Raw genomic sequence first — 27,910 nt, forward strand, 5'->3', positions numbered from 1 at the left:
TTGGAAACAGAAGAAAACGTACTGAGAGACCGATGTGTCACGACATGGGTCCATATATGGATGAACTCCAGAATTTTCTTCTCCATTTTCTCCTCCAGGTATTGACTTGACACAAATGCACTTAGGCAGAATTACAACATAAAAGAGCTTTTTCATATTAAGTAAATTGCAGGGCTGAAATGGAGCCCAAAAGACGTATATTTTAACTAAGCATTTCATATAATTATTGAGTCGGCAGCAGCCACTAGTGTCTCTCTGCTTTTCCGATACTGCACAGTTTGAAAATAATAGGTAATAGGTAAACCATTGCACACACACATAAATAACAACCATAAACCAGACAAAGCCCTGAAGATGCTTTGGCAAAGGTAGGATACTTCAAATTGAAGCCATCATTTTAAAATGAAAATTTAGAATGTTTGATGTGTTTGTTGACGACGTTCGATCCAGTAATGTTACTATGACTTTGTGTTTAGGTTGTGATCAGGTTAAAAATACATGAAGAAATACATAGGACAGATTTGTTTACAGAACAAAGCTAAATTAAAAGTTCACTATGAAACTAATGCCGTTAATTTCTCCAGCCTCGGAGTTTTGTTTTTTCTTTTCTGATTCTAAGACCACTTACACGGATTTTCTTCATTCCATTTACATTCTTATTAATACTATGCCTGACAACCCTGTAATTTATATTTATCCTCAGACCAGTCCTATGAAATACTGTTACCCTCCTCATTCTGTTCCAGATAAGAAAGAGAAAGATTAAATGACTCGCAGGCTTATTTCTTAGCTACTTTCCTCTCCAACCTCTCCTTAAGCCCAGTTCTATTGCCTGATATTTGTCTTCTTTGGCACATTCATTATTTCCCTCCTAACAAGATTTTTTTTTTTTTTTAAATACATAAGCTCATTGATATTATCTTTTTTAAATGACAGAGATCTATCATGATGACCAATTATTTATATTACGTTGAATATTAGAGACAAGACTTGTAAATAATGAAAATGGAAGAGAAATATACACATGCAGTGTTTCATAAAGGCGTTTATCTTCAGGTAAATGTTAAAACGATCACAATCTAAAATGACATTATTTTTACAGCTCTGCTGTCTAAAGCAAAACAAGTGTCATAGAAAATTTCCTATGATAATAATAAGTTATGAAACTTGTGCCATTATAATTTCTTCATGCATTTATACTTTAGTCTTATTGATGTTTGATTAACTTCAGCTGGTTAACATCAACTTTAGCACTATCTTATTTAGAATTATTGTTTTACACATTGTAATTTTTTATTCTTTTGAGATAACATAATAGGTTTTTACTGTCAGCTCTTGAAAGAAGTAATTTATAATGTTACAAAGGTACGACTATTTCCTTAGCGTGCCCACCTCATATGTGTAGTCATAACATGAGAAATCTTCAGCTCTTACCCCCTCATTTTATATACTTGAAGAACAGTGGGTGCAGAAATTACATCAGGAGTGTTTTCAGTGGAAGCTGAGTGGCAGGAGATCAAAGCTGGCATTAGGGAGAAAAATCAGGTCTTAAATTCCAATGCCGTGTGCCAATAAGCATGTTGTCATCCTGGTGTAGAGGTTAGATAGACAAGTGCTGCTGAGAACAGCTGTGTTCATATGCTGGTGTGTGAAAATTACCTTAGCTGAGATTCTTTAAAAACAGATCATCAAACCCAACATTATCTACTGACTGCAAGGAGGAGAACCCTCACCATTTAGAGAGGGTGAATTACTCTTTTTCCTTTTCTCCTCAGGACGGGACCGCTGAGAAGATCTAATGGTTTATTGCTGCCTCTGTAAACTAATTCAGCTCAATAACCCTGCAGAATCCTAGATATTTTTTGCCAAATTAGCAAACTGAATTGACTCCCTGAGTCAGACAAGAACTTTTTTTTTGTTGTTTGTTTGTTTGTTTTTGTTTTGCAATTCCAGGACTGCCAATCCAACCAGATTTCTAAATGCTACATTTAAAAAAAAACAAGAGAGAGGAGAGGGAAGGAGCACGAGAAGAGGTATGTAAAAATGCAGATTATACAGATGATCACAGAATCACAGAATTTTCAGAGTTGGAAGGGACCTCTAGAGATCATCTAGTCCAACTCCCCTGCTAAAGCAGCATTGCCCAGAGCACATTACTCAGGACTGCATCCAGGCGCGTCTTGAAAATCTCCAGAGAAGGGGACTCCACAACCTCCCTGGGCAGCCTGTGCCAGTGCTCTGTCACCCTCACCGTAAAGAAGTGTTTCCGTGTATTTGAACGGAACTTCCTGTGTTCTGTGATAAAACCAGAGTTGCTGACACTGTCATACAGGTAACAAAACAGCACAAAAAATCTTGTAAATTGAAAGCCAGTCATTGTTCTGTTTAATTAATTTGTTATGTTGATACTGTAAAAACACTGAAAAACCACTCCAATACCACCCCCTTCCCTCCAAAACACCTGCAAAACAAAATTATCATCTGTATTACACTGATCCATTAAAAAAAACAAAGACTGAAAAAAATGAATATACAGACAATTTCCCCGAAAAGAATTTCAATTTAAGTACTAGCATTGGCCCAAATATGCTATTGTCCCAAACAAAGTGAGCCTAAAACACTATCACTCTGCCAATGTAATGTTTCAAACTGAGTCAAGGAGACCACCTGAGCTATATTAGTTTATTGTCCACTTGGTTGTAACGTTTAAATAAAATACAGTCTGCTTTGATCCCAGTAAAACCAATAACCTATGCCAGTGACTACTGACCCCGTGTATCAGGTCCTTCCTTCAGTGTTATAATTTGAAAGGTAAATGGGCAGAAGGGGTGCACGTGGCTGCCTGCTTAAGCTGACTGGGCTTCTCCTTGCTAGTGATGACAAGGAGGCAGACTTAGTACTCTACTGGCTTCCAAAGAACAGTTTCGCTTCCAGTTCATGCCCTTACGAAGCCAATGGGAAGAATTAGTTTCCTTCTCATGTCTGTCTCTATTTAACACAGTTATCCAGCATGTTATTTGGCTTGAGCAATGGATTTCTTAGAATAAAAGTATTCTGAAGTATTCTAGTATTCTGAAGCAGCATTTTTGTGTGCAGAGACCTTCATAAATGGAGTAAATGTGGTCTGTGGCTGCTTTCAAATCCTTTATCTGACAAGTCCCTGGCAACAGCAACTAATTTTACCTTTTTTCTTCTGCCAGAATTTGTTTCTGGGTTGTTTTTTTTTTTTTTTTTCGTGTGTGTGTTTTGTGTCCTCTTGCTTTTTTATTAGTAAGGCAATGAACTTTGTGGATTCATTATGAGAACCAATCATCAAGGTTGCTTTGGTAAAAAATGCACTTTGATTTCCTTTACAAACTGTATTCATTTTTTATAATATTGGATTGCAACCTATCATAATCTGGGAAAATTTAAATGAAACTTTAGTGTACTAATTACTTAAAATATGTTAAAATTTAGGACAGAACACACAAATATTCAAGAGTCCTTTCTAATATATAACTTCTAAAGATTGGAAGGAAGAAGTAAAGATGGAATTATTGTTACTTTTCTTCCCTTTTTCTGATTTTTACAATAATGGATTACCATTAAGTTTCTTTTATTTTTAAAAATGTATTTAGTTTTCACTTTTACAAAAAAAAAGATTTAATTCTATAATACTAAACATGAGCTGTTCATTACAGAAAGGGTCAGGAAAGAGCAAAGAGCCCCAAGTATAAAGCTACAGATACAAAGGATCAAAGGTCAAGCTTTGGGAAGACACTTTATGGCCTTTAAACTTTAAACACATTTTAAAGACACTTTAAAAGACATTTATGGCCTCGAGATTCCTGATTTAAAAAATATACTCTTGCTTGTATTTCAATTTCAGATATTAAGGAAAAAATATACATAGGCATTTGGTGAAACTCTTGGATTTAGATATTGGAGAAGCAATTGCGCTTGTTAAAAGGAAAATAACACATACTTAGTCTATTTAATATCTTCAGATTTTGTTTCTAATATGAACACAGCTCAAATGCTGCAGATGACACAGATGACCCCTTAAAAGTTGGCCACCCCCTCAGTCAGGAGCAGCCGAGCTTCCAAAACCAAAACTACATGAGCTTACTAGTTGAAATATAAAATCAAACAGATTTTTCAGCCTCTTCTACGCAGCCCACAGCTGCTGCGCAGCCCACAACAGCCTCTACCGATGTCCCTCCGCAGACCACAGCGCAGCCGCATCCGGGAGCCAAGTACATTACGCACTGCGGGGCCGATGAGTCATTGCTATTTCTCAACCTGCTCTCAGAGTTCGATATTACATACCATCTGGCCACAGCCTTCATAAATGAGGTTTGAAGGAAGTCCTCTGAAGGCAGGACGGAAATGACTTTGCAAAGCAGCGAAGCTGCCAATCGATAGGTGGAAGACTTGAAAACGGTGGTTCCATGAAAGGAAAATCCCGTATGACCCTGGTCTAAGCGCTTATTACAGCAGGATGAAAATGCTCTCATTTCACTTACTGGTGTAGAGCTTTAAAAGCAAACATATTTATAACGATGCTTTTTCCTGGGTTTGGACTATTCTACAATCATTTTCTGCCCAGCAGAATTGCGGTTGGTTCTGCCAGCACTTCTACTATTTCAGATGCTTTTTGTTTATTCTATTAGGTCTCTTGTCTCAGACTTTTCAGCAATTGCTCCTGTGCCCCTAACCTTGTTTTAAACTCAATTGTGAACTCTCCTTTTCCTGCTTTTTCTGCTGAAAGTTCGTGCATCTCAACCATTGTGGAAATGCTGTTACTTTGTCTAGTTTTATTGAAAAAACTCATCTACTTTTCTTCATAAACCACCAAAAAAGTAACTTTTTATGGCTTCCCATCTCTCAGCTTAAAGACATGCAGAGTCTGAGGGGAGTGTTCGACATAACAGACTTTTGACATGGAAATCAAAGTCTTTTTCAAGTTTCCTTTTCAATAAATAAAGGAAGATAGACTTATCCGGGGAGTAATTGGGAGGAATTGAACACTGGGGTCTTGAGTTGCTCTTTGTAAGAGCCTTTCTCAGGAGTGAGAGCGAGATATTTTGACAGTGATGGAGCGTGGGGGCAGAGGATCATGTGAGTCACGTTCGCACGACTGTGGGCACACGCACGGTGGGCAAGAGAAGGAAGACAAAGTCACTGGAAATGGTGCAATTACCCTGGAATCTCTTTCTAGGGACAAAGATACATGGAGAATCATGGTCATCTAAGAGCAAAAGTATGCAGACCAGGTTTCCTGACCTCCCCATACCTTTCCTCTCTGGTGGATATAAAGATAGCTTCAAACCACAGTTGAAAGTGAGCTTTCCAGAATTTAGGAAATTTAAGACCTTCTCTACTTCTAAGTACACAGGAAACACTCTTTTTTCTTTCTGTCTTAAAAAACTCCAAACTTTTCAGGAGTCACTTAAAGATAACTCGTGCAAACTGGAAATTCTGAACTTGGAATAAAAAGAAAAGCTCTTTTTGCATCAACATTGCATTGCTACTTAAGATAGTGTAGGGAAAGTAATTTCTTTCTGGGGTTAAGAAAAACAGAACATGTCTGCTGTCACCTAGGAGTGTTTGTACTGGACTTTTTTTTTCCACCTGTGAGGCCGTGAGGCACGATTAACACTTACTCGTCGATAGCCAACTCACAGCTGGCTTCAGCTAAAGGCTTCATCTTTGAGTAACAGAGCCACAATTTTCAAGGAGGTAACCATGGATGTAGAATTTAATGGTATCCACCATTCCAAAAAGACACCAACAACAGATCATTGTACAGCACATGCTGAAAATCCCTGACCATGAAAATACATAAATCCAAAAGTCTGTTTTGTTTTAGCCACAGAGCTAATACCGTCATTACGGCTGAACCCACAGGCTGCTATTACTCCATACTTCTTTTGTTCATTACTAATTTTTATAAGTTTAAAGGTTTTAGTGAAAGGAACCTACCCGTGCCTTCTGCTCCATCTCCATCATTAATCTTTCATGTTGCTCTGCTATTGCCAGCGTTGCAGAATGGACTTTCTGATAGATCATTTCTCCTTCTCGTGTCTGAAAGGTGAACAGCCCTTCTCCTGTGTCACACATCCTGCAGTGAGATTTAAGCAGAAACGAAGGAAAATAAAAATGAGTACTCTGTAATTTGTATCTAACTATCATTAAAAGTGCACATCTTGCAGCAGAAAATGCCAACTTTTGTAGTTAAACTCTGGAATCCTGAACACTGGCAGTTATTTTTACCATTGAAGAGAGACATATTCCAAGAGATGTGCAGAACTTTGTGAACATAACCTTTAAATTCAGTTTTAATCATCATCTGGGTAGTGAAAAAGAAGTTTTATCATAGAATAAAAACTTCAGGTAACACAGTCAGCTATTTCCGGCATTGTTTCAAATGTCTGCACTGGTAAGTGGGAGCTAAATTTAATTCCGTTAACCAATAGATGCCAGAAGTACATAGCACATAATGAATTTGAAAAGTCGACATTTAAAGAGAACATTGACCAATTAAAAACGCTATTATGGTTAATCACTACAAAGAAGCTGTATTGAAAGACAGCATTAAGAGGGTTAATTTATAACTGTCTCTGTTAGCACCTTTATGTGAGGCAGCATCTAAAGCTATCTTGACAATTACAAAAGCCATTCAGTCTGTTTGAAAATAGGAATAGTATGTCTGTAGTCTAAGAAGATCAGATTGGGAAAAAAAAAAAAACAGAAATAAAATTTGTGTTCTTCTTTTGACAGAGCAACTGCCCTTATCTGTGATATTGGTGTGGGTTTATTCTGAAGAAGATGAGTGGTCAATGGTAAATGCAAGGACAAAGGGGGCTGGGAAATACAGAAAATGGGAGTAGACAACAATTTTAGATTATTAATTATGCTGAGGATATATGTGGTGTTAAAAAGTGGTGCAATTTGACATATTTATATTAGTAGTTCCCTTATATTATCAGTGTCTGATTTCTGTATTTTCATAGACTTCTTGCAATTTTAGAAATGGAATTAAAAAATCATTTTTATTTGATACTTCCTGTAAAGATTTTCAGTTATCTGTGATAGAATATTGTTCACTTGAGCCACTGATGCATAACATCCTTCAGCAATAGAAAGATTTTTATTTGCCTTAAAATACCAGATTCCTTTAATGTTTCAGTTGTTTACATTATTTTTCAGGACGTCTGATTTTTTTAATATCCCAGCACCTTCAGCGTGGTCCCAGAAATCCTGAGGTATACAGAATTGCAAAGCATTTTAGAAATATGTGTCCTGAACAGTCCAACATTCTAACAGGTTTTAAAATATCAATATATTTAGAGCTTGCATCCCAGATTCTATATGATTACACATACATTAAATTTTACAAAATATTTTCCCATCAAATGAACGTACAGATCTATATTGCTTTAATTAAATAATCATTTAAATTTGTCTCTTGCTATATTACATGCATGCACACACACACTGTTATATTACAGCTTTTTGAAAACGGAATAAATTTTTGTTGAGACATCTTTTTGTCAAATTAGAATACAACTTCCTACAAATTTTTATTTCAAAACTCATCTGAACAGGACTATTGTGCCATATAAGAGACCACCGAGAGTTCAACAGTTGCTTTTGATTTCAAGACTGACCAGTGAAAATAAAACCTTGTTAACACTTACAGAAGCTTTGCCTATTCACTGGAGGAGACATGCTTTAGTAAGCCTCCTATAAAGAACTTATGCATGGCTGTGTTTGGGAAGAACAGAAAGTGTTTTTCTGTGAACAGAAACAGATAAAACAAGAGGTGCTTCTGGAAAATACCTGGCGAAAATACTTAGTAGTCATGGTCTTAAGAACAGACGATTCACAATATTATCCATATGTACATTATCGATAATTCTGGAATAAAAATAGTCTTCTCCATCTGAAGATTTAAAGCAAATACAATCCACTTTGTAGCCAGGTATTATTTGATCGGTATTAATGTGGTGTGCAAATTAATAGATTAAAAAAGAAAAGCTTTTGTATTAAATTCCAACAGAGATCACGATCCCTGCTGTAAACATTTAAGATATTTTATATCCTTGGCCACAATTCCCCAAAGAGCTTCTGGTAGAAATAAAAAGTCTCCAGAGTTTTGCAACGTTATGGCAACCGCCTTTCAGATCCCTCAGGGCATCATATAGCTGGTACTCTGCTTTTGTGTAAAGAGATCTTAATAAAATTCAAACAGCGTGAAATGGAAAGGCTGGAAAAAATGACGAGGCTTCAGAAACTGAAGAAAAATATGATCTTTTTATTAGTTTCAGAGGATGAAAAATCCTGCAGGGATAAAAATAAGGAAGCAGGCAACGGGGCATGATTAAGACTCAGGAGTTAAGCCGCTTGTTTTGACCAAGCAAAACCTAGCCACCACCACTGCCGACGGGCTCACGGTCCGTACCGCCTGTGTGAGCCCTGGTGGAGGCAGTGGTGTGGGATGTGGCACCACCCCAGCACCTTAACCAACGCACAGGATGGCACCGCAGGGCCCTGCTTCCCAGCCACAATGGGTGACCATGGTGGTCGTGTCATGCCAACATCAGAAAGCCATTGATGGCAGCCTCCCAGCATCCTCATTGTGGGCTTCCCTGGCTAACAATGGATGATATGCGCACACCTGTTCAAAACTGGAGGTGAAGGAGAATTATGACCACCATTTCTTAAGGTGCTGAATACTGCTAACTCACTTTGAAGTTTAACAGGACTTGAAGGCCTCAAGAATGAAGGCTTCAAGAATGAAGGCCTCAGGAATGGCATATCTGAGTTCTGTAAAGGCAAAAATCATTACAATAAAACTTTCTTTCTTCCTTCCACCTAAACTTGTTATTAGTAAACTGTCTCCCAAGGAGATCAATCCCTTTGCCATAGTGAAGTTTTCCTGTTCAGCTCCTCAAGATGTTACTGCTTTACTCAGGTGAAAATCTTGAGTTTACACGTCTTCCCTTGAAAAAAAAACACTCTATAATAATTTTATGTCAACTTAGTAACACCTTCATAACTTTTATATTTCCTAGAATCACTTCAGAGAAAAGATAAAAGAAAGATGTGGGCCTCTTCTTCTGATACTGCCACAGTTGTGCTCTGCAGCCCAACCAACTCAGGATGACCTTCACTGTCAAAAAAATTCACAGATTTTGTATATTTTAATTTTTTTATGTGAGGCTTAACATTCTGTGGATGCTTGAAAAATGCTGATGATAGCGTCTTTATTTCTGTGTTTTCTAACTTTAAAACAGGGATGTCATTAACCTGTGCTTTAGGATATTTAAGGATTCAATGCATTAAAATGCATGAAGTACTTTGAAAGAAATCAGAAAGTGCATTTTTTTCTGTATTATTGCAGAATGATGTACTTGGGCAGATAACGAAACCAGTAGGTAAACAGTGTTGCAAATCACTGTAATTTTGTTTACTTCTTAAAATACTGCCACAGCTTTTCACAACCATCATTGTTAGTAGATCTGGATCAAGAGCTGGGGGAAGGAATGGGGAGAAGGTGAGAGCTAAGTTTGTGGCCCAGGACAAACTGGATTCAGAGGATAACAGTGAAAGTTCTTGCTTGTACTCAAAGGTAGGGCTTCTGTTCAAGCCAAAGAGATTTCCCCACCAGTATTGCCAGATTTTGCTGCAACGTTTCCCAAATTCACACAATGGTTTCCCACTGCTTCTGCTCACTACAATAACTTCAGTCTTTTTAGAGCAGAATCAATACTATATATTAACCTTGCAAGGTTAATTATAATAACTTTGTTGTCTTGACTTGACCATCATTTACAAATGGTGCATCTTCCCAAAGAGAGGTTGATGCTCTCATGTCATGGTTGAAATATTTAAAAGTTTAATAAACAGTGCAACACGCAGCAACTGCAGGAGAGGACAAGAATTTGACTTGTCAGCTTCATTTCACTATTTCAGTTAAGGATAAAATGCATTTGCACAAAAATGAAGGTTGTTTGAAAACTCAGAAACATTACTTGCTGTAAGTCCTTGTTTTAAAAGAAAGGATAAATTACAACTGTAACAAAAAGTTTTAGTTCTTCATACGCCTAAAGTTATTTTTTAAAGGATTTGAATGATTTTTTTTTACCCACAAATAATTTAGCATTAAAGAAATAATGTCTGATTTGTAAATTCATTACTAAAAAGTATATAAAACTGCATACAAATAACTAAAAAAAAGGTAAACATCCTCAAATAGGCACTGAAGAAATATAATAAAAAGTTTTTACTATTAATAACTAATTATTATGAATAACTATAGCTATTAATAACTAATATATAAGAAATAACTGCTACCCTAGTTTAGCATTTCTAGTTCTTTAAAAAAAAAAAAACCTATAATTTTTTAAATGAGAACAGATCATGAACGAGTATTATCCAATAATCAGAGACCTAAAAGTTACCAATACCAAAACTGGATGTAGCTGCTGTTTCATAGTGTGCACCTGATGTGTCAAAAATGATTTCCTTTAAACAGTGGAGGTGTTTCCACAGGCACTTCAAGGCTCAGAAATGAAGTTAGCCAGTGCTTATTTCCTGTATGCTGAAGAAGGTAGTCAGATGCCATATATGGGACCAGACCTGTTACTGTCACAAGGCCAGTGGTCAGTACAAGATGGCCTTTCTTTAAAGCCTTGAAGCTGCGGCTGTCAGTCAGGAAACAACTAATTGGTATGCAATATTTAACCCTGAACTGAGACACTTATTTCTTGTGTTGCTGCAGCTTTGATTTTCTAAAAAGTGGTGGAAACTAGCAATTTTGGCTCCAATTTAATTAGATTATCAGTGGAGACACACGAACACCATCTCTCTTGTGGCGATCTAACTTTTGTTCTTTCCTTGTTTGTTGTTATCTCAACTTGAGCTAAGCCATTTTGACAGAAATCCTGTTTGTTCTTTGTGTGCAAGGACGTTACACACAGCATACACTAAAGACAGGCTAGCTAACCAGCAGACCTCACTATAAAATGAATGCAAAGCTCCCCTGAGGGTCCAAATTCTTTGCTCATTCCAGCCTTCAACACATGCTAGCTTGCTTCCTCCCAAAGTTGTTCTTTTCTGAGAAAATGGAAAGAAAGCAAGGAAAGTAAATAAGGTCTTTGTGGCTGGGGCATATTTAGATAAAAAGCTGCCTTTATACCTAGGAATAGTTATCAAAACAACTGTAAAATAAACTATGTACATTTTAATAAAATTGTAAGTCAACTTCTATGTTGAAATGACAGAAAAGCAGAGGAAGAAATAAGAAAATGTTGATAAGAAACCTAACTTAAAATAAAGCAGGCAACAAAGGGATACATTTGGGGGGAGAATCAATAAGAAAAGAGATAACTACATAAATAGGATATGTATGGGACCTAGGAAAAGTCTATGGGTGAAGCAGACAGAAGACACTTTATGGGAAATATGCACAAAGTGTAATTAATTCAGGTGTAGAACTTCTGCCACAGACATGGTTACGAAGACCTAAAGCTGAGACAAGGTTGGCAAAAGCGGGGAAAACATCCTATGAAAAATCTGTGAAAGGGAAATGAAGATTGACAACACGAAGCATAGCAAAAATCAAAAGGGCAACATCCAGAACAAGCAGACACAGACTCTCTCAATCTTCTGTATGTCGCCTGTTACTCGTACCCTACGTGAATAACAAATGAGATATTGCCATGCTTTGCCATCAGCATTGCAGAGTTTTACCTGGTGTCAAATGGGTATCCTGGCAATTTTATGATCTGAGAAGCAATTAAAGAAAATTATCTGATATGTGAGGCACCTGCTTGCCCCCCTTAATGATGGTTATTTACTGGCAAGAATATACAACATGAAAAAGTAATTATGCATGATATCTACTAATTGCTGGCTATAGACATTCCTCTGTAACGTTTATTGTCATGTTGTTGAACATCAGCTGAGGTGGGTAACGTTCCAGTGTTCTTGCACATGCTCATGAGTTATAGATAGCAGTGTTTAATCTTAAATTAGCCTTCTCTCATGTGTAATCTCCTTGAGTTTGGCCAGAGTTAAAATAGGGAACATGGAGTATTACTGCACCTCTGATACGGCTCGGTAACTTGCTCATGGAGCTGAGCCCTGAGGATTTGTTCATCAGATCTTGCATTTCTTGAGTCATCTTCAGTGTTTTCAACGAAAAGAACTAAAGAATACCTCATGCCATTAAAGCAGCTTTCCTAGTAAGACCATTTATGGCAACATTTTGCAATTCTGAGAAGTAAAATGCTCAGAGATGCAGTGGAAATAAGTGATGATTTGCTGCCAGGTAGTTGGGATTTCAAAGCTCAGAGGAATCCAGCAGACCTCCAATATTTCCTAGAGGACTTGATACTTTGCGAATGATAGTTGCACATCTTTTTAAGATATTATATGCAGTTGCAGTAACAAAAATTTTATGCGCTAGTCTGATGAATACACTGGCAGTCTTTCTGAACAGAGACACGTTACCCTACAAATTTTCCCCCTAAGAGGGAGATTTTTTGTGAGAATAATGTTTTTTCATGATAAGATAATTTCTTTTTCTGCCTAAACCAAATGACCATTTAAGTGGTATAATACAATATAAACAAAATTTTTCTCATGAAAACATGTTTTTATTTGTTTTGTCAGATGGGAGAGATTTCCATACAGTTCTAGTGGTAATTATGCCTCTTGGGATATTTTTTCTACTCATTGCCTGTGCTGCCTCTACAATCACTGTCTCTGCACTGCCCTCTGTGATAGCACATTTAGACTAGTGGGGCATGTATCACACTGCTAACTTCAGGGACACTAACCCATTCCTGCATATCAGATGTTTTCACGTTTTGCTTAGCGGAAGTACAGAAAGCAGGCTGTGTCTTTCTCTGGACTTTATCAATGATTGTCTACTAGCACTGTAATTAATTTCCACTGGGTTTATCCCTGTCCATGATAAGACACAGTGGAAAAAAATGTATTTTAGTTTTTTTCCTGAGGTTCAGTTTTGATAAGACGGAGGATTCTGTCTGGGACTTGCTTCAGACCACTTTTATTTGGTTGCTACCAAGCTTTCCCATCTATTCTCATTAAAATGTTCTTATTTACGTTAATTACTTTGATTTAACAGAATAAATGTAACTAGTGCTGAAGAGTTAAAGATAGCAACCCATTCTCAATGCTAGTTACAGTATAAAAAGCAGAAAAGCTGACTTTATTAAAGTAATGCATAAAAGGTAGAATTTGGAGATTGACGTGTGATTATGAAATATATCCATACATAATGGCAAACACGCTGTGCAGAGGCTCTGTTTTCTGATTCCTAGACCCTAGAAACTAAACTATAGTCAATAAGAGATGCAATATTCTGGACTCTAAGAAGTTGAATCCCAAATACTTTCCCACTTTCCATAACTACATTTTTTGTCTCTTCCTGCTTATAGAATAGTTTCATAAAACATGACCTACACATTTTGATTGGGAAGATTGAACTGTTCTTTTTGTTCTTTATCTCATCTAAGTAAGAAGGATTCTAGGTCGCACATGGAAATTACCCTCTTGTGTCGTATTCAGTTCATACTATTTAAAAAATCAGTGTAGGTAATCAATGCATATGTATTTGCAAAGGAACCCACTTTGTGGAGACTTTTGACCCTTTAACTTTTTTTTTTTTTTTTAAATAAAAAATCACTTATATTACACAAAAAGGGAATTTATCAAAAACAAAGAGGGGATAATAAAACCAACTGTTGACATGTTCTGAAATACACAGGACATTTGCATTTTTGACAGTTTAAGTAACAGAACAAACATGAGAATGTTGTCAGAGAATTAGTTCTGTTAGTTTGTAAACCTCAGGTCTTGTTGATAATGATGAAATACTATTTAACAGTGTCTTGGATGAGTATCTATTTTTACCAGCTCTGTGAAAGATAAACCAAGAACTCATATATCACTATTATCATTTCAGCACAGGAGCAGCAGTTACGGTTGGCTGTACAGCAAACAGACCAATGAAAAACATTGGCCTGAGAAAAATAAAGAGACGGCAAAGACTACAAACAGCTAAATTTTTTTGATTAAACCTTTCCACTCATCATGGTTTGGCAATTATTTTTCATCTCACTTTTGAATGATAGCGATATAAGTTCCAAGTCCTGGAAGCTGGGATCATATTCAAATACAGACATTTGCTATAGGACTTCTGCCACCCTGTTAAGAGCTATTATTCCTCAATGAAGACACACAACCCACAACAATATTACTCAGTTCCTCTCACTGTCTTTAGCAGCAGAACACAGACGATGCAAAATTAATCTACATGAATACTGTTGACTTTGACAAATACAAAAATGTTAGCTGTAAAACCCAAATAACGCCATTACTGGTTAAAATAAATGATTGTGTAATAATACAGGAGCCCTGTGGCAGCGCATCACTATTTGCTACAACAGAAGCAATAAAACTTAGTGGCCCAGGATCTTTATTTTCTTTTTTTTTTTTTTTTTTTTTTCCTTTTGGAGCCCTAAAGTCGCTATTATGTTTGGGACTACTCTTTGCCCAGGGTGTTGCAGATGGCAATCCTCTCAGATGATACTCAGTAGAATCTGAATTAATTCTGAACACAACATGACACAATTCTGAACTTACTCGATCTTCTCTCAGGAAGTAATGAGTTTTGTAAGAAGGAGGCATCTGCCAGGTAACAGATGTTAGCATAGTAACAGCCAAGGAACTAATATGCATAGGTATGATTGTTCATTTTACTTCATCTTTGAGGAACTTGGGGTGCTCAGCAGCTATGACACCGGGCACTATTGCAGAGATGCCAACAATATTTGGAGTAGTTGATTATGCTCAATCTAAAAGTTAAGCTAGAAAGAATTAATAAAAACAGTTTGGCATCTGCACATACCAAGAAATACAATATTAAGAATTTAACATAGGACCACATTTGAAATGATCTACAAGAGGATTTGTCCTACAATGCTTCAATAACCTCTCATCTATGTATTGAATGCTGTTGGAAACACACTGCACCTACCACGATGCAGGCAGATACTGTTTGTGTCATTGCGCTCGCTCCTTTTTATTTTGACAGCAAGCATAGGAAACAGGTATTTCCTGCATTTTGATCAAAGTAGAAGAATACATCCACTTAAGGAGAGGAGGGAAAATTTCTGGAGGGCTGAACAGGAACGACCTAACACAATTACCATTTTTGATGGATGAATAATATCGAGACAATAGAGGTAAAAATTATTAAGGAACTAATATAGAGTCAGGTTTAGAACCATAGAACCAGGAAAAAAAAAGTGAATTAGTCACACTTAATTATAATGTGTATTCAAAACACCTGTTTTCCCAGTTTATGGAAAATTAACTCTGCATTCTCTTTTTTCAAAAGTGGGACATACAAAATGCAAAGACACGATGAAGAGAACACACTGAGCATTCTATGTTGAGTTTTTTGAGCTTTAACTACTTCAAAATAAAGCATTTCAAGTGTTCCCCACCTCTCCTCCCCTTTTAAATGCACCGTCAATAATGGTTTTGGCCACTTAAAGCATTTATGGTCTGCCACTCTCTGAAACTTTCAGTACACTACGATTTTATTGTGATGGGGATTTAAGCACTTCTATCCTCTTTCAATGTCACTGTCGTCATCTTCAAGGTATGAGAGCTACTGCTTTGACCACTGTGGCCACAGAGGAATTTTCAGAAAGTCATATGCAAATATTGTGGGCACATAGGGTTGGTTCAGAGACACGCACCATGCTATGTACATACACTAATGAGTAATTAGCATATGCTAATGATATCCAAGGACTCATCAACACTAATCTCAAAACTGGCAAGTTGTCAACTCCAGTTTGGGAACAGCCTGCCACAGCAGCAACCCCTGGGAGAGACAAAAGCACCAGAGACGAGACAGGGCAGGGGTTTGTTTAAAAGAAAAAAATGTATTTCTCAGGTGCTGACAGTAAGGAACTGAAGATCTTAGCTGAAGGCCACATTTCTGGTCTGAACTTGAACTAGAGATGCATACAGACACAAGTGGTCAAATAATGCTTTCGGTGGTAAACTCGATGTGCAATAATAACATCAAAAAATAACTACAGAAAATGTACAGCTCCCACCACAGGTATAAAACATTCACTGAACTTCCACCCATTTTCTACATGTGATATTTAATTTAGACAGGAAACATGACTTCCCTCCCACTTGCTTCAACTTTTCCTCTTTGTTATAAACCAGACAGAAATGAAGTAGACAGATTTTCCCTGATCTCTCAATTGCAAACAGCGGCAATTCTGTTATGGATCAAACAACTCGCGCTGCATTCACCTGGCATTTCTGACTCCAACTTTGACTCTGTATATGATATCCTTGTGACAGCGCCTCCAGCAGCGGGAAAACTCTCTGTAAGGATTTCTCATTAGCCTGATAGCTAAAATCAATTGTAGTCTGTGTTCAGGTAAGCAGCAGCTTGATAAGGGCCTGAGAACACGCAGAATATCTTTTGTAAAATTTTATTACTTAAAAGAAGAAAATCCTTTCAGTTGCATGAGGAAGTGGGTAGGAAAAGGTACAAGTGGATAAAAGCTGTGTAAAACCGAAGAAACAAAAAAAGAGTCCAGCAAACGAAAATAATCACAAAGAATCTCATATATCAAATCATGCAGAAAACAGAAAAGCATACAAAAGGATGAAAATTAAGCAGAAAGCAGTATTTAGTTTATAGTTACACACTTGGGCTCCCTGCATATTTTCTTAGAATAGCTCATATCATCTTCTTTCTAAAACTTCATGGGATGCAATGGCTAGCCATTTTCTGATGTTCTGATAAATGCGTATTTCCACTTCTGACTAACAGCAATCAGTTATGCTGATTAGGTTCTCTTAGGTGAATACCTGCTATGAATCCTGTGTGAGACTACTGATGCTGTACTGGATAAAGACACAGTTTATGCTATATTTAGTAAGGATTTTGCTTAAAACAGAAAGGTTTAAGTAAGAATGTCAAGAACTGTGGCCATTGTGTGTATGTGCCACCATCTGTTCTGGGCAAATATTCCCTCAGACCAGTTTTCTGCATAGCACGAGATGCTACTAACTGACAAGAAATGCACCTTGACAAGTCCACCAGAAGAGTGGAAAAACAAAGACTGCAAAACAAATTTGGGATAGTAGAATCTAAAAGTATGAAACGCATCTTCTCAATGCATAAATTTTTTAAGCGCAGCATGCTGTCTCTCTTCCCAGGGAACTTGGGGCGTTGTTAGAAAGCAAAATGAAAAAAGAAATCATCCTTTGCTGTGAAAAAAACACTAACAAGCTACTTGTGCACTGGAACTTACTTATCTAGTTCAATATTTCAGAGTTTAGGCTTCTACGCTGCCTTAGTAATATTTTTATGAGAAATTTAAAACAGCCATGGAACTGCTCTGAACACTGGAATGTGTCAATCCCTTCCGTCCATGATTCTGTATACCAGGTTTAAAAAATCCATGAACTATAGATGCAATGCCTACTGGCTTCATCAAACATTTATATATAGCTACCCAAAAAGGAATCACTATAGGTGGCAGAAGAGAAAGGGTGAAAATCCCTTATGTACAGAATAATATATAATGGATACTCATGGTTCTCATGCAGCAAAAGGTGACCATGCCACCCTGGATGTATACACATGATAGCTTGGGCATGTTTGTGGCTATTTCATGCATGCCATTAAAACCATTTAAAGTATCCTAGGTAACATTTAAAAAATCTTTTGAATTATTTCCCCATTTTCTCACTCTGGAAGATTCATATTGTAGGTATCCTTCATATCATAGACAGAATATTAGGCTCAAGATAAATGCTAATATACATTTCTATTTCTGTGTATTACTATTTCTGCTCTAATTTCTCTGATGGTCCTTTTTACCAGCTATCTGACACTACTTCCACACGCGCTGAACACTGTTTTCTTGGCTGCCCTCCATTTCATCTGCACTTCTAAGGCTGAGAGCTAATTATACTCATCTTTCTTTGTTTCTCTCCAAGAAATTGGTCCAACGGGGCTTAGAGAAGCCTCCCATAAAAAGGCAAAGTACCCGTGAAATGAAATATTTGAGATGGTGTTGTCAACATCTGCCAATGACAGGCACTTACCCTGGCCAACCACTTCTTGCTAATTTTTGCTCAGGTCTTCCACACTTTCTCATTAGATGTTCCTAAAATGCTGTACATACTCCAAAAGCTGTTACAGTGTTCTGTCAGAAAACCAGCTACCTTACGCTTTTACCCAGAAGTCCCTCCCTATCTATTTCTGTCTTACCAACCCATGTATTTCATCACCACTTCCCTATCTCCTCCTGTTCCACGTGCTTAGCCCATTCTGTCCCCCCCCCCCCCCCCAAAACCACCCTCCCCTCCTGTTTTCACCAATCCCTTGAGTTTAGTTTAGTCCCAGAAAGATGGTCCACTCGCTGTCCAATGTGTGTGCAAAACAGCTTGAGCACACTCATGCCCTGGTCCTCCCCAGACCAGTGTTGATTTGCATCACTGCTGTCACTCTTTATTCTCTGGTGGCAGTGACAGTACTCTCAGATAAGTAAGTCACCAGAAAGACAGATGATCTAACTTGTTCTTTCATTAAATAAAGGTTTGGCACCCTCAGTCATCATCTGAAAGGACTTCAGGGTTTTCCACTGAATCATCACCTGAACTATAAAGTTTTCTGCCCTTCAATCCCATTCCTGACAGTAAATGATACGTATGGTCAAACGGTTCCAATTTTTATGAGTTTTTAAATACTGCATACTAATAAATGCAGTTTTGGTTTGGCGATAAGTGATATTTTTTATTTACTTTTATAGTCAACTTCATGAAATTTCAGCCACAATAGCACACATTTCGGGAAAATAAAATCTCTCCTGTCATTCATCCCAAAACATTGTTTTCAAAAAGTGCGTATGGGATCATTTAAAGTAACATTTTAAAGGAGGGATATTTTCCAAGTCGGCCAGAGAATGAAAAGAAAAAAAAATATTAAAAAGTGAAAATCTGTTTTGTTGCACTGGTACAAGCAAGCCATGTGAGTGCAACGTTATATTTGACTTTTTGGCCACTGACAGGATAATCAAGTAGATGAAGCTTCTCCGTGAATTATAGCACTGTACTGAGTTTTCTTCCATAAAGTCAGAAAGATCAAACGATGTTTAGAGCTGCTGAGACTGAGGGATTCCATTAGATGCTGCCTCTCCCTCCCCTCTTTCTAATAAGATGGAAGCTTTTTAGAAAATATGTGACAAATGACTACTCACAGCAGAAATAAATCACACACCACAGAGTACAGCATTATTAATAGTGCAATAATAGTAATAACTTACCGTGATAGCAAAGAAGTGCTATTAGGAGGGACACAGTAGCTAATAGCATTTCCTCTAACAGGGGCTAAGGGACAAACCTTGCTTCGGTACCTTATAAATAAACGGAAGATTAAAGAAGCCTGTGGGACCAGTCAAGCACACCTCAAAAATAGCCTGACTTTTCCAGAATGCTACTGAGCAGGCGCCTTGTGTAAAGTGCGCTCCATCACCCTGATGTGACAATATTTTGATAGTTTTTAGTTAATTTAAATCAGAGAGGGAGGACGCTTAGTTGCAATAAAAGACTTGAGGGGGGCATAATATATGATAGTGCTAAGAGGGCTGCGACACGGTTTTCAATTATTAGACTTGTTTTCTCCTTAGCAGAACGCTTTGTGAAAACAAAACCTGAATTTTATCACATGGATTTGTATTCAACCAGCATATCCCTCCGCTATATAAAAAATTAAAGGAATTACTCACAAACGGTCAATTTGATAGTTCTTTCAGGTCTTCCTATTTAGTTATATACCCATTTTGGGAAGAACACATTTTATATTATTTTATACACGTCTTTAAACATATTCGTGTGTGTGTGTGTATGAGTGTATCTGTCTTAGTAGCAAATGTCCACAAAAAGTAACTTGGATTTCATTAAGGTGCAGCTGCTGAGAAGTGGTGAAGAATCTATATGAGAGTTTTTTAGCATGTTTTAAAGGTTTGAGCCAAAATATCCTAGGTATTCTCCAGTTTGTATGGACATAGAATTAAAAAAAAAAAAAAAATTAACACAAAAAGCAAATGAATGCAAACTCCTCACTAATTTACTTTCAATATTGTTTTCTTGTTTTTGTTTATCTATAGTTTTTTACAGAAGAGAAAAAATTGGTTTTCTAATTAATAACAATTAATGAATCATTAATTAATTCAGTTAATGGATGAAAACATTCTTTATCTTCATGATTATTTATTGAGTTTTGCATTCAAAATTTGTAAAAAACTACAGCAGTAGAAAAAAGTAAATTAAAAAGTCAGTAACCTCCACAATTACTCAGATATTCCAACACAGTCCTGGGTACACTGAAATCACACATGTAAATATGTTTGGAAATGTATATTATATATACGTATCTATAAAGCTCTGGTGGTAATGGCATTCAACTTACTAATGAAAAGCCAGAATACCGCTACTGAAAAAAACAACCACCATGGAAATTTCCACACTGGATTTTCTGCTCTCACACTATTACTATATCCAGAATACACAATTACTTCTGGAACTGCTACAAATCTGCGACTGACAGTAAAGGCCGAAACGACTCTTTTGACCTCCTTTTGAAGCAAAGAAGTTACCAGGTGCCCTCACCCTCCAGAAAAGCTACATCTTAGAGAAGTTAAACAAAAAGATACCAATAGGTATTTTATAAATGCGTTTGTTCCTCTGTGAGAACAATGAATTAACACTATCTGAAAGAACAAGGGGGATTAGGCAGATATTAGGCAAACCTTCCAAGCCCAGCCTGCTAAAGCAGCTTCCTCAGCTCATGAGTAGTGACCGGCAGTCATGCTCTACTCAACTTGATTCCAATATAATCAAGTCACAAGACAAAGAACAATAAAACTTCCATTGCAGTTTCTCACATGTGACGTACAAGAGACAACTGTTCAGACACCAAAATGACCTTTAGAATAAACACATGTGCCAGCTGAAGCTGAGGAATCACAGTTCCCGACAACAAAGGAAGCTCACAAACGTTTAAAAACGTGCCCCTTTATGCTTCTGCAACCGTCCGCCTGTGTATGTGCAAGCGCAGGTTTGCACAGGTTCCTACATATTCATGAACAAGGCTCTTTTGTTGTGCAAATTCCAGCCTTTGCATTTTGATTACTTCCTCCTATGTTTGTACAGTACACAGCCGCAGCATAGAGGATATTTCAAACCTCCTCCTCAATCGATGATACTACATTCATAAGCTTTGGAGAAAAGGAGGATTTATTTGTGCTTCGCATTCTTGCTGGTTAGACGGTGCTCTGTGCAAAACGTGGCCTTCTGGATCACCCTTTGTGAAGTGTTTTAACACTTTCCTACTGCCTGTATAGATAATTAGGTGCCCAGTTTCAGCATTATTTATTAGCTCATGCAAATCGGCTTGATGAGGGAGAGACACAACAGTATCTAAGTGCTAAAATAGACACTCTAGCTCTTATTGTAAAAGGTATTGTAAAAAAATAGTTTTTGTAAAAAAAAGTTTTTGTAAAAAAAATGAAGAGCATTACGAAATGTATTAACATTTTGTATGTATGAGTTTCTGAGTTTTGCTGTTGATTTTTTTCTAAATGGGGCCTTTTTATTTTACTTTTCAAATTCGAGATATTTCAGTCCTCCTGTATTTTGAGGTAGAAGGTTAAATGTTATTATGGCTTTTGGAGAGAGAAGGACCTGGTGCCGGGGCATCTCAAGATATTCAAAACTGCCATATGAGATTAATTTTTGCTATTGCCCACTGTGGAATTCAAAGGTTAAAATGTAGAGTTGAAACAATAAGTGAGTCCTAATGTGATTAAGAATGTATGAGTTATTTTGTCTGCTTCTTCTCCACTCATACATTACACAGCAATAACCTCATCAGTCATGTTCAGCATCAGGAATATTAATCCAACAATGCACACTTACAGCAGAGCATATGTATGAAAAAGGGACAATTAGAATATTGTAAGTAAATATAAAATCTTCTGGGTCCAAGCATGGATGCAAAGCCATCTGAAAGCAAAATGGCCACTGGTCTCAAAATATTTTAAAACAAGTGTTATTTTGATTATGACATCCGACCGTGTTATGAAGGGAGAAAGCAAACTGTGCATTTCAACAGAAGGGCACAGTTCATGTTATCTCAGGATCATCAGGAGGATCATAACATGCTTTCTGCTAATACACTGGGCAAACACAATACAATTCGTAGTGATTTCATTAAAAAGCTTTGTAACATTTGGGTTATACCGATGATATTGGATATCTAGTGATCAGCTGAAAACCCATGCTGCACCCTCTGGGTTGTAAAATATGCAAATATGAGCCACTTCTATAAATACCACAGAGATTATAGCATTCCTTCTGAGCTGTATGAATTTTGTGTTAACTGGACAACCTTTAGGTGGCAGTTTTTCTAATTGCATACATTTCATTTAGTGCAAATTCATAAGGAAATTTACTGTTTAGACAATGCTGAATTAATGAATTAGTGATGTGCTCATTCCTATCAATTTAGTATTTATAGATTTGTTCATTACTATGCTACACAACTTCAGCTGTGGAGCTTGCTGCTCTGTCCTAGGAGTTACTGACTTCTCAATCTATTTGCGATAAAATTACAGCTTAATAAAGATAACTTCATTCTTCCAATATATTGTCTTATTTGAGATGTCATTGGTTTACTTATCAAAATTAGAGCTTTCAAAGTGAAGTGCAACAGCTCAGGCATTCTTCATCAGTTGGGAAAAGTGTTTTTTAGGTGTGTACATGATGGCTGAATTTTCAAAACGGAGACTAAAAAAATATGCAGAAGACTTTAGAACATGCAGTAAAAAATTAGGATAAAGAAACTTGTATATAATCCCTTTTCCCTGTTTGCCATATTAGGTTATACTGTGGAGAATTTAATTGTATGTGAGTTTTGGTGGAACACGCTCTGACTTCCCAACACTACAGTAGTCTGAGAGGAGCCTTGGCAGAGAGAAAATGCAATGAGCACTTTATAAATCACTTACAATGAGCTATATTAGTTTCCGCTAGTGAAAGAGTTCTTAGATTAGGTACCATGATCTAAACCGGGGTAAGAGTCATGTAGATGAGTTAAACACACAGCTCCTTTTTAAGTAGGGTTTAAGTGAATCAGATGACTAACACAGAACTTATTCCAGGTCAAGAATTTGGCAGGAGGCAAATTGAGACTTGGAATGAAGTTGGAACAGAAAAAAAAAAAAAAAAGGAATGGATCTAAAATTAAAACATTGCTAAATACCAGGAACTAATTAAACTTTTTCAGTAGTAAAAATGCCACTTGTCCTAAAATTAGAACTAAGCGATAACTGAAGAAACAAGAGGGGGATACATAGAAGTGATTCCTGTTTCTTTTTTTAGAGTTGTTTTCAGATTTTAGCAATACATACTGCTTGGGGAAAGAATACAAGAAAGAAGAGAAGATGCAGTGAGAAAACATAAAACAAAACCACAGAAAATTCACATCTCTGGTAATTAGACTTTTTGAAAATAGTAGGAAGCTGTAAAAGAAGAAAAATCCTGACAAACTTAACTATTAACTGTGGGATACTGATAGCTCTGAGGTAATGTTTATGTGAAATGATAAATCTATTCATTGCAGCTGCACAGGAGTGCTCATGGTGCTGCTAAACTCAAAGTAACGTACAAATTTTATGACAAGCTTATGATTTATAATGATGATATATTTAGAATGATTTATAATATATGATTTATAATTCTATGATAAACTTGCATAGATGATAACTTCCTTCTCCAAGTGACAGAGGAACCAACAAAGAGAGGTGCCATGCTGGACCTTGTACTCACAAACAAGGAGGGGCTGGTGGGGAATGTGAAGCTCAAGGGCAGCCTTGGATGCAATGACCATAAAATGGTGTAGTTCAAGATCCTTAGGGTGGCGAGGAGGGCGCACAGCGAGCTCACTACTTTGGGCTTCAGGAGAGCAGACTTTGGCCTCTTCAGGAATCTGCTTGGCAGAGTATCATGGGATAAAGCCCAGGAGGGAAGAGAGGACCAAGAAAGCTGGCTAATATTCAAGGATCACCTCCTTCAAGCTCAGGAGAAATGCACCCCAACAAAGAGGAAGTCAAGCAAAAATGCCAGGAGGCCTGCGTGGATGAACATGTTGTTCCTGGACAAACTGAAACAGAAAAAGGAAGCCGCAGAGGGTGGAAATAAGGATAGGTAGCCTGGGAGGAATACAGAGAAATTGTCTGAGCCGCCAGGGATCAGCTTAGGAAAGCTAAAGCCATGACAGAATTAAATCTGGCCAGGGACATCAAGGGCAACAAGAAAGCCTTCTATAGGTATAACAAGTGATAAAAGGAAGACTAGAGAAAATGTGGGCCCTCTCTGGAAGGAAATGGGAGACCTGGTCACCTGGGATATGGAAAAGGCTGAGGAACTTGACAACTTTTTTTGCCTCAGTCTTCACCAGCAAGTTCTCTAGCCACACTGCCCAAGCTGCAGAAGGCAAAGGCAGGGAACAGGAGCATGAGGAACTGCCCACTGTAGAAGATCAGGTTTGATACCATCTAAAGAACCTGAAGGTGCACAAGTCCATGGGACCTGATGAGATGGACGCAATGGGCAGATTAAGTTGCTAAAACACTGTTCATGATATTTGAGAAGTCGCAGCAGTTCAGTGAAATTCCCGCTGACTGGAAAAAGGGAAGGATAACCTTCATTTTTTAAAAAGGAAACAAGGAAGACCTGGGAAACTATAGGGCAGTCAGTCTGGCAAGATCATGGAGCAAATCCTCCTGGAAACTATGTTAAGGCACATGGAAAATAAGGAGATGACTGGTGACAGCCAACATGGCTTCAATAAGGGCAAATTGTGCTGACAGATTTGGCAGCCTTCTATGACGGGGCTATGGTGTTGGTGGATAAGGGAAGAGCAACTGATGACATCTACCTGGACTAGTACAAAGCGCTTGACGCTGTCCCAAAGGACATCCTGGTCTCTAAATTGGAGAGACATAGTTTTCACCAACGGAGCACTCGATGGATAAAGAATTGGCTGGATGGTCGCACTCAAAGAATTGCGATCAACGGCTCCATGTCCAAGTGGCAAGCAGTGACAAGTTGTGTTCCTCAGGGGTCGGTACTGGGACCAGTGCTGTTTAACATCTTTGTTGGCGACATGGATAGCGGGATGGAGTGCACCCTCAGCAAGTCTTCTGATGGCACCAAGCTGTATCAAGACACTGGAGGGGAGGAATGGCATTCAGAGGGACCTGGACAGGCTTGAGAGGTGGGCCTGTGCCAGCCTCATTAAGTTCAACAAGGTCAAGCGCAAGGTCCTGCAAGTGGGTCAGGGCAATCCTGCAAGAGGGTTGGGGTTGTTCAGCCTGGAGAAGGGAAGGCTCCCAGGTGACCTTATAGTCCCCTTCCAATTCCTAAAGGGGGACTACAAGAAGGCTGGAGAGGGACTTTTTACAAGGGCATATAGTAAGAGGTAATGGTTTTAAACAGAACGAGGGTCAATTTAGAATAGATATTAGGAAGAAATTCTTTATTTTGAGGACGGTGAAGCACTGGAACAGGTTGCCCAGAGAAGTTGTGGATTCCCCATCCCTGGATGTTTTCAAGGCCACGTTGGATGGAGTTTTGAGCCACCTGGTCTAGTGGAAGGTGTCCCTGGCCATGGCAGGGGGGTTAAAACTAGATGATCTTTGAGGTCCCTTCCAACCCAAACCATTTTATGATTCTATCAGGAATGGAATGCTTCTCTTCAGGGAGGTATATAACTGAGTTAATATGTACATTGCTGTATGAAGTCTGAGAACAACTGTCTCATGAGGCACATACATAGGGGGCCTCTCCCCCCATAAGGGAAAAAGAGAATGTTTCCTCTATCCGAACTTTAAGGGTTAATTGACTAATACATTTCACATTAACACCAAAAATCGCCACAGAGGACTGACAGACAAATGAAAGATTTCAGTCAGATGTAGTGCCTGAAGCAAACACTGAACTTTCTACTTCAGATAACCCTAGCATCTGTGTATCTACCACCGAGAAAATGAATATGTCAGTCTTGGGTTGCATAAAGGGAAAAAAAAATCTGAGAAATTCTCATGTCACCACTCTGCAATGCCTGAGCTTAATATTTTCTCAACCAAAGAAACAGATTCCAGATCTTAGAAGTGACAGACAATACCACATTTCATTAGACTTTCTCTGATGAAGAAAAAAAACAAAATCCAAGGCAAATAAAGAAGGAATAGTTTAGTGTGGTTCAATGGGTCTCTCTGAATTCACAGCATGAATAAATTTGGAAATACTTTAAATTTCAACATCTTGTCTACAAAATTGAAGAAAACATATTTCAGAGAAAGGAGAGTGTCATGGATTTGGGGCTCCTTCTGTTTTCAAAACTTGAATAACATACCTACCATTTGCACTTTTCTACTCAGCTGGAAACTTCCAGTATTTGACAAAGTTTGGCTGGGACTTCCACTCCCGATCCCCTTATTGTACTTTCTCACAATACTTAACTTGACTCCAGCATGACTTTTGCTTTTTTTTTGGATACCTCTGGCCAGCACTTAATCGACTGGACCAGACAGCTTCCATACGTAGAAAATATTGTTTAATGTAAATGTCAGAATTGCAGCAAAACAAAATAAAGAAGATTTCAAAAGGAACAAAGGGTCCATATGTGTTGACTTTTCTCAGTGCCTCACCCCAAGAGATGACAAATAATTCTGAATTCTTAGGAGTCTCCTCTTATGCTGCTAAAAAGGTGCCTCAGCCAGCTTGTTTTCCTAAAAGGAAAGCTTGGACAACTGCCTCTTGCAGTTTCAAGAGAGTAAATTTTAAAAATTGCTTATGGCCTTTGTTATTGGTTGTTTGGTTTACTATATCAGCAAAATGGAACCTGTAACTTTGGCAGGAGTTTGAAAGCAGTGACTTCACACCTGATCTGGGCCATGAGATATTTCATCTGGACCTGATTTATTACTTTTCTGACATGTTTCTTAGATTGCATGAATTGTACAAAATGGACTTGTGCAAAGCATTTGACACTGTTCCACAAAACATCTTGGTGTCTAAATTGGAGAGACATGAATTTGACCAATGGATCACTTGGCGGATAAGGAACTGGCTGGACGGTCGCACTCAAAAGGTTGTGGTGAACAACTCCATGTCCAAGTGGCAAGCAGTGACAAGTGGCATTCCTCAGGGGTCGGTACTGGGACCAGTGCTGTTTAACATCTTTGTTGGTAACATGGACAGTGGGATGAAGTGCACCCTCAGCGAGTTTGCCAATGACACCAAGCTGTGTGCAGTGGTCGACATGCTGGAGGGGAGGAATGGCATTCAGAGGGACCTGGACAGGCTGGAGAGGTAGGCCCATGCAAACCTCATGAAGTTCAACAAGGCCAAGTGCAAGGTCCTCCAAGTGGGTTGGGGCAATCCCAAACACAAATACAGGCTGGGTGGAGAATGGATTGAGAGAAGCCCTGAGCATCCAGAGATGCCAATGCATCTTGGGCTGCATCAAAAGAAGCGTGGTCAGCAGGATGAGGGAGGTGATTCTGCCCCTCTACTCCACTCTTGTGAGACCCCACCTGGAGTACTGCATCCAGCTCTGGGGACCCCAACATAAGAAGGACATAGACCTGTTGGAGTGGGTCCAGAGGAGGACCATGAAGATGATGAGAGGGCTGGAGCACCTCTCCTATGAAGATAGGCTGACAGAGTTGGGAGTGTTCAGCCTGGAGAAGGCAAGGCTCCCGGGAGACCTTAT

The 27,910-nt window shown here is 38.1% G+C and overlaps 1 protein-coding gene across 1 annotated transcript in view; it reads right to left on the minus strand.

Annotated features, from left to right (window-relative positions):
- DOK6 (docking protein 6) overlaps nucleotides 1–27,910 on the minus strand; it is a gene marked incomplete at both ends in the record, with an annotated part of 267,744 nt that overhangs the window by 65,562 nt on the left and 174,272 nt on the right. The window contains one exon of the mRNA XM_082479395.1: nucleotides 5,968–6,106. Within this exon, the coding sequence (XP_082335521.1) occupies nucleotides 5,968–6,106 (139 nt within the window). The remainder of the gene's footprint in view (nucleotides 1–5,967; nucleotides 6,107–27,910) is intronic.

The sequence above is a fragment of the Vanellus vanellus genome (genome assembly GCF_965231255.1).
Source record: "Vanellus vanellus genome assembly, chromosome: 2".
In the NCBI taxonomy this organism is placed as follows: domain Eukaryota; kingdom Metazoa; phylum Chordata; class Aves; order Charadriiformes; family Charadriidae; genus Vanellus; species Vanellus vanellus.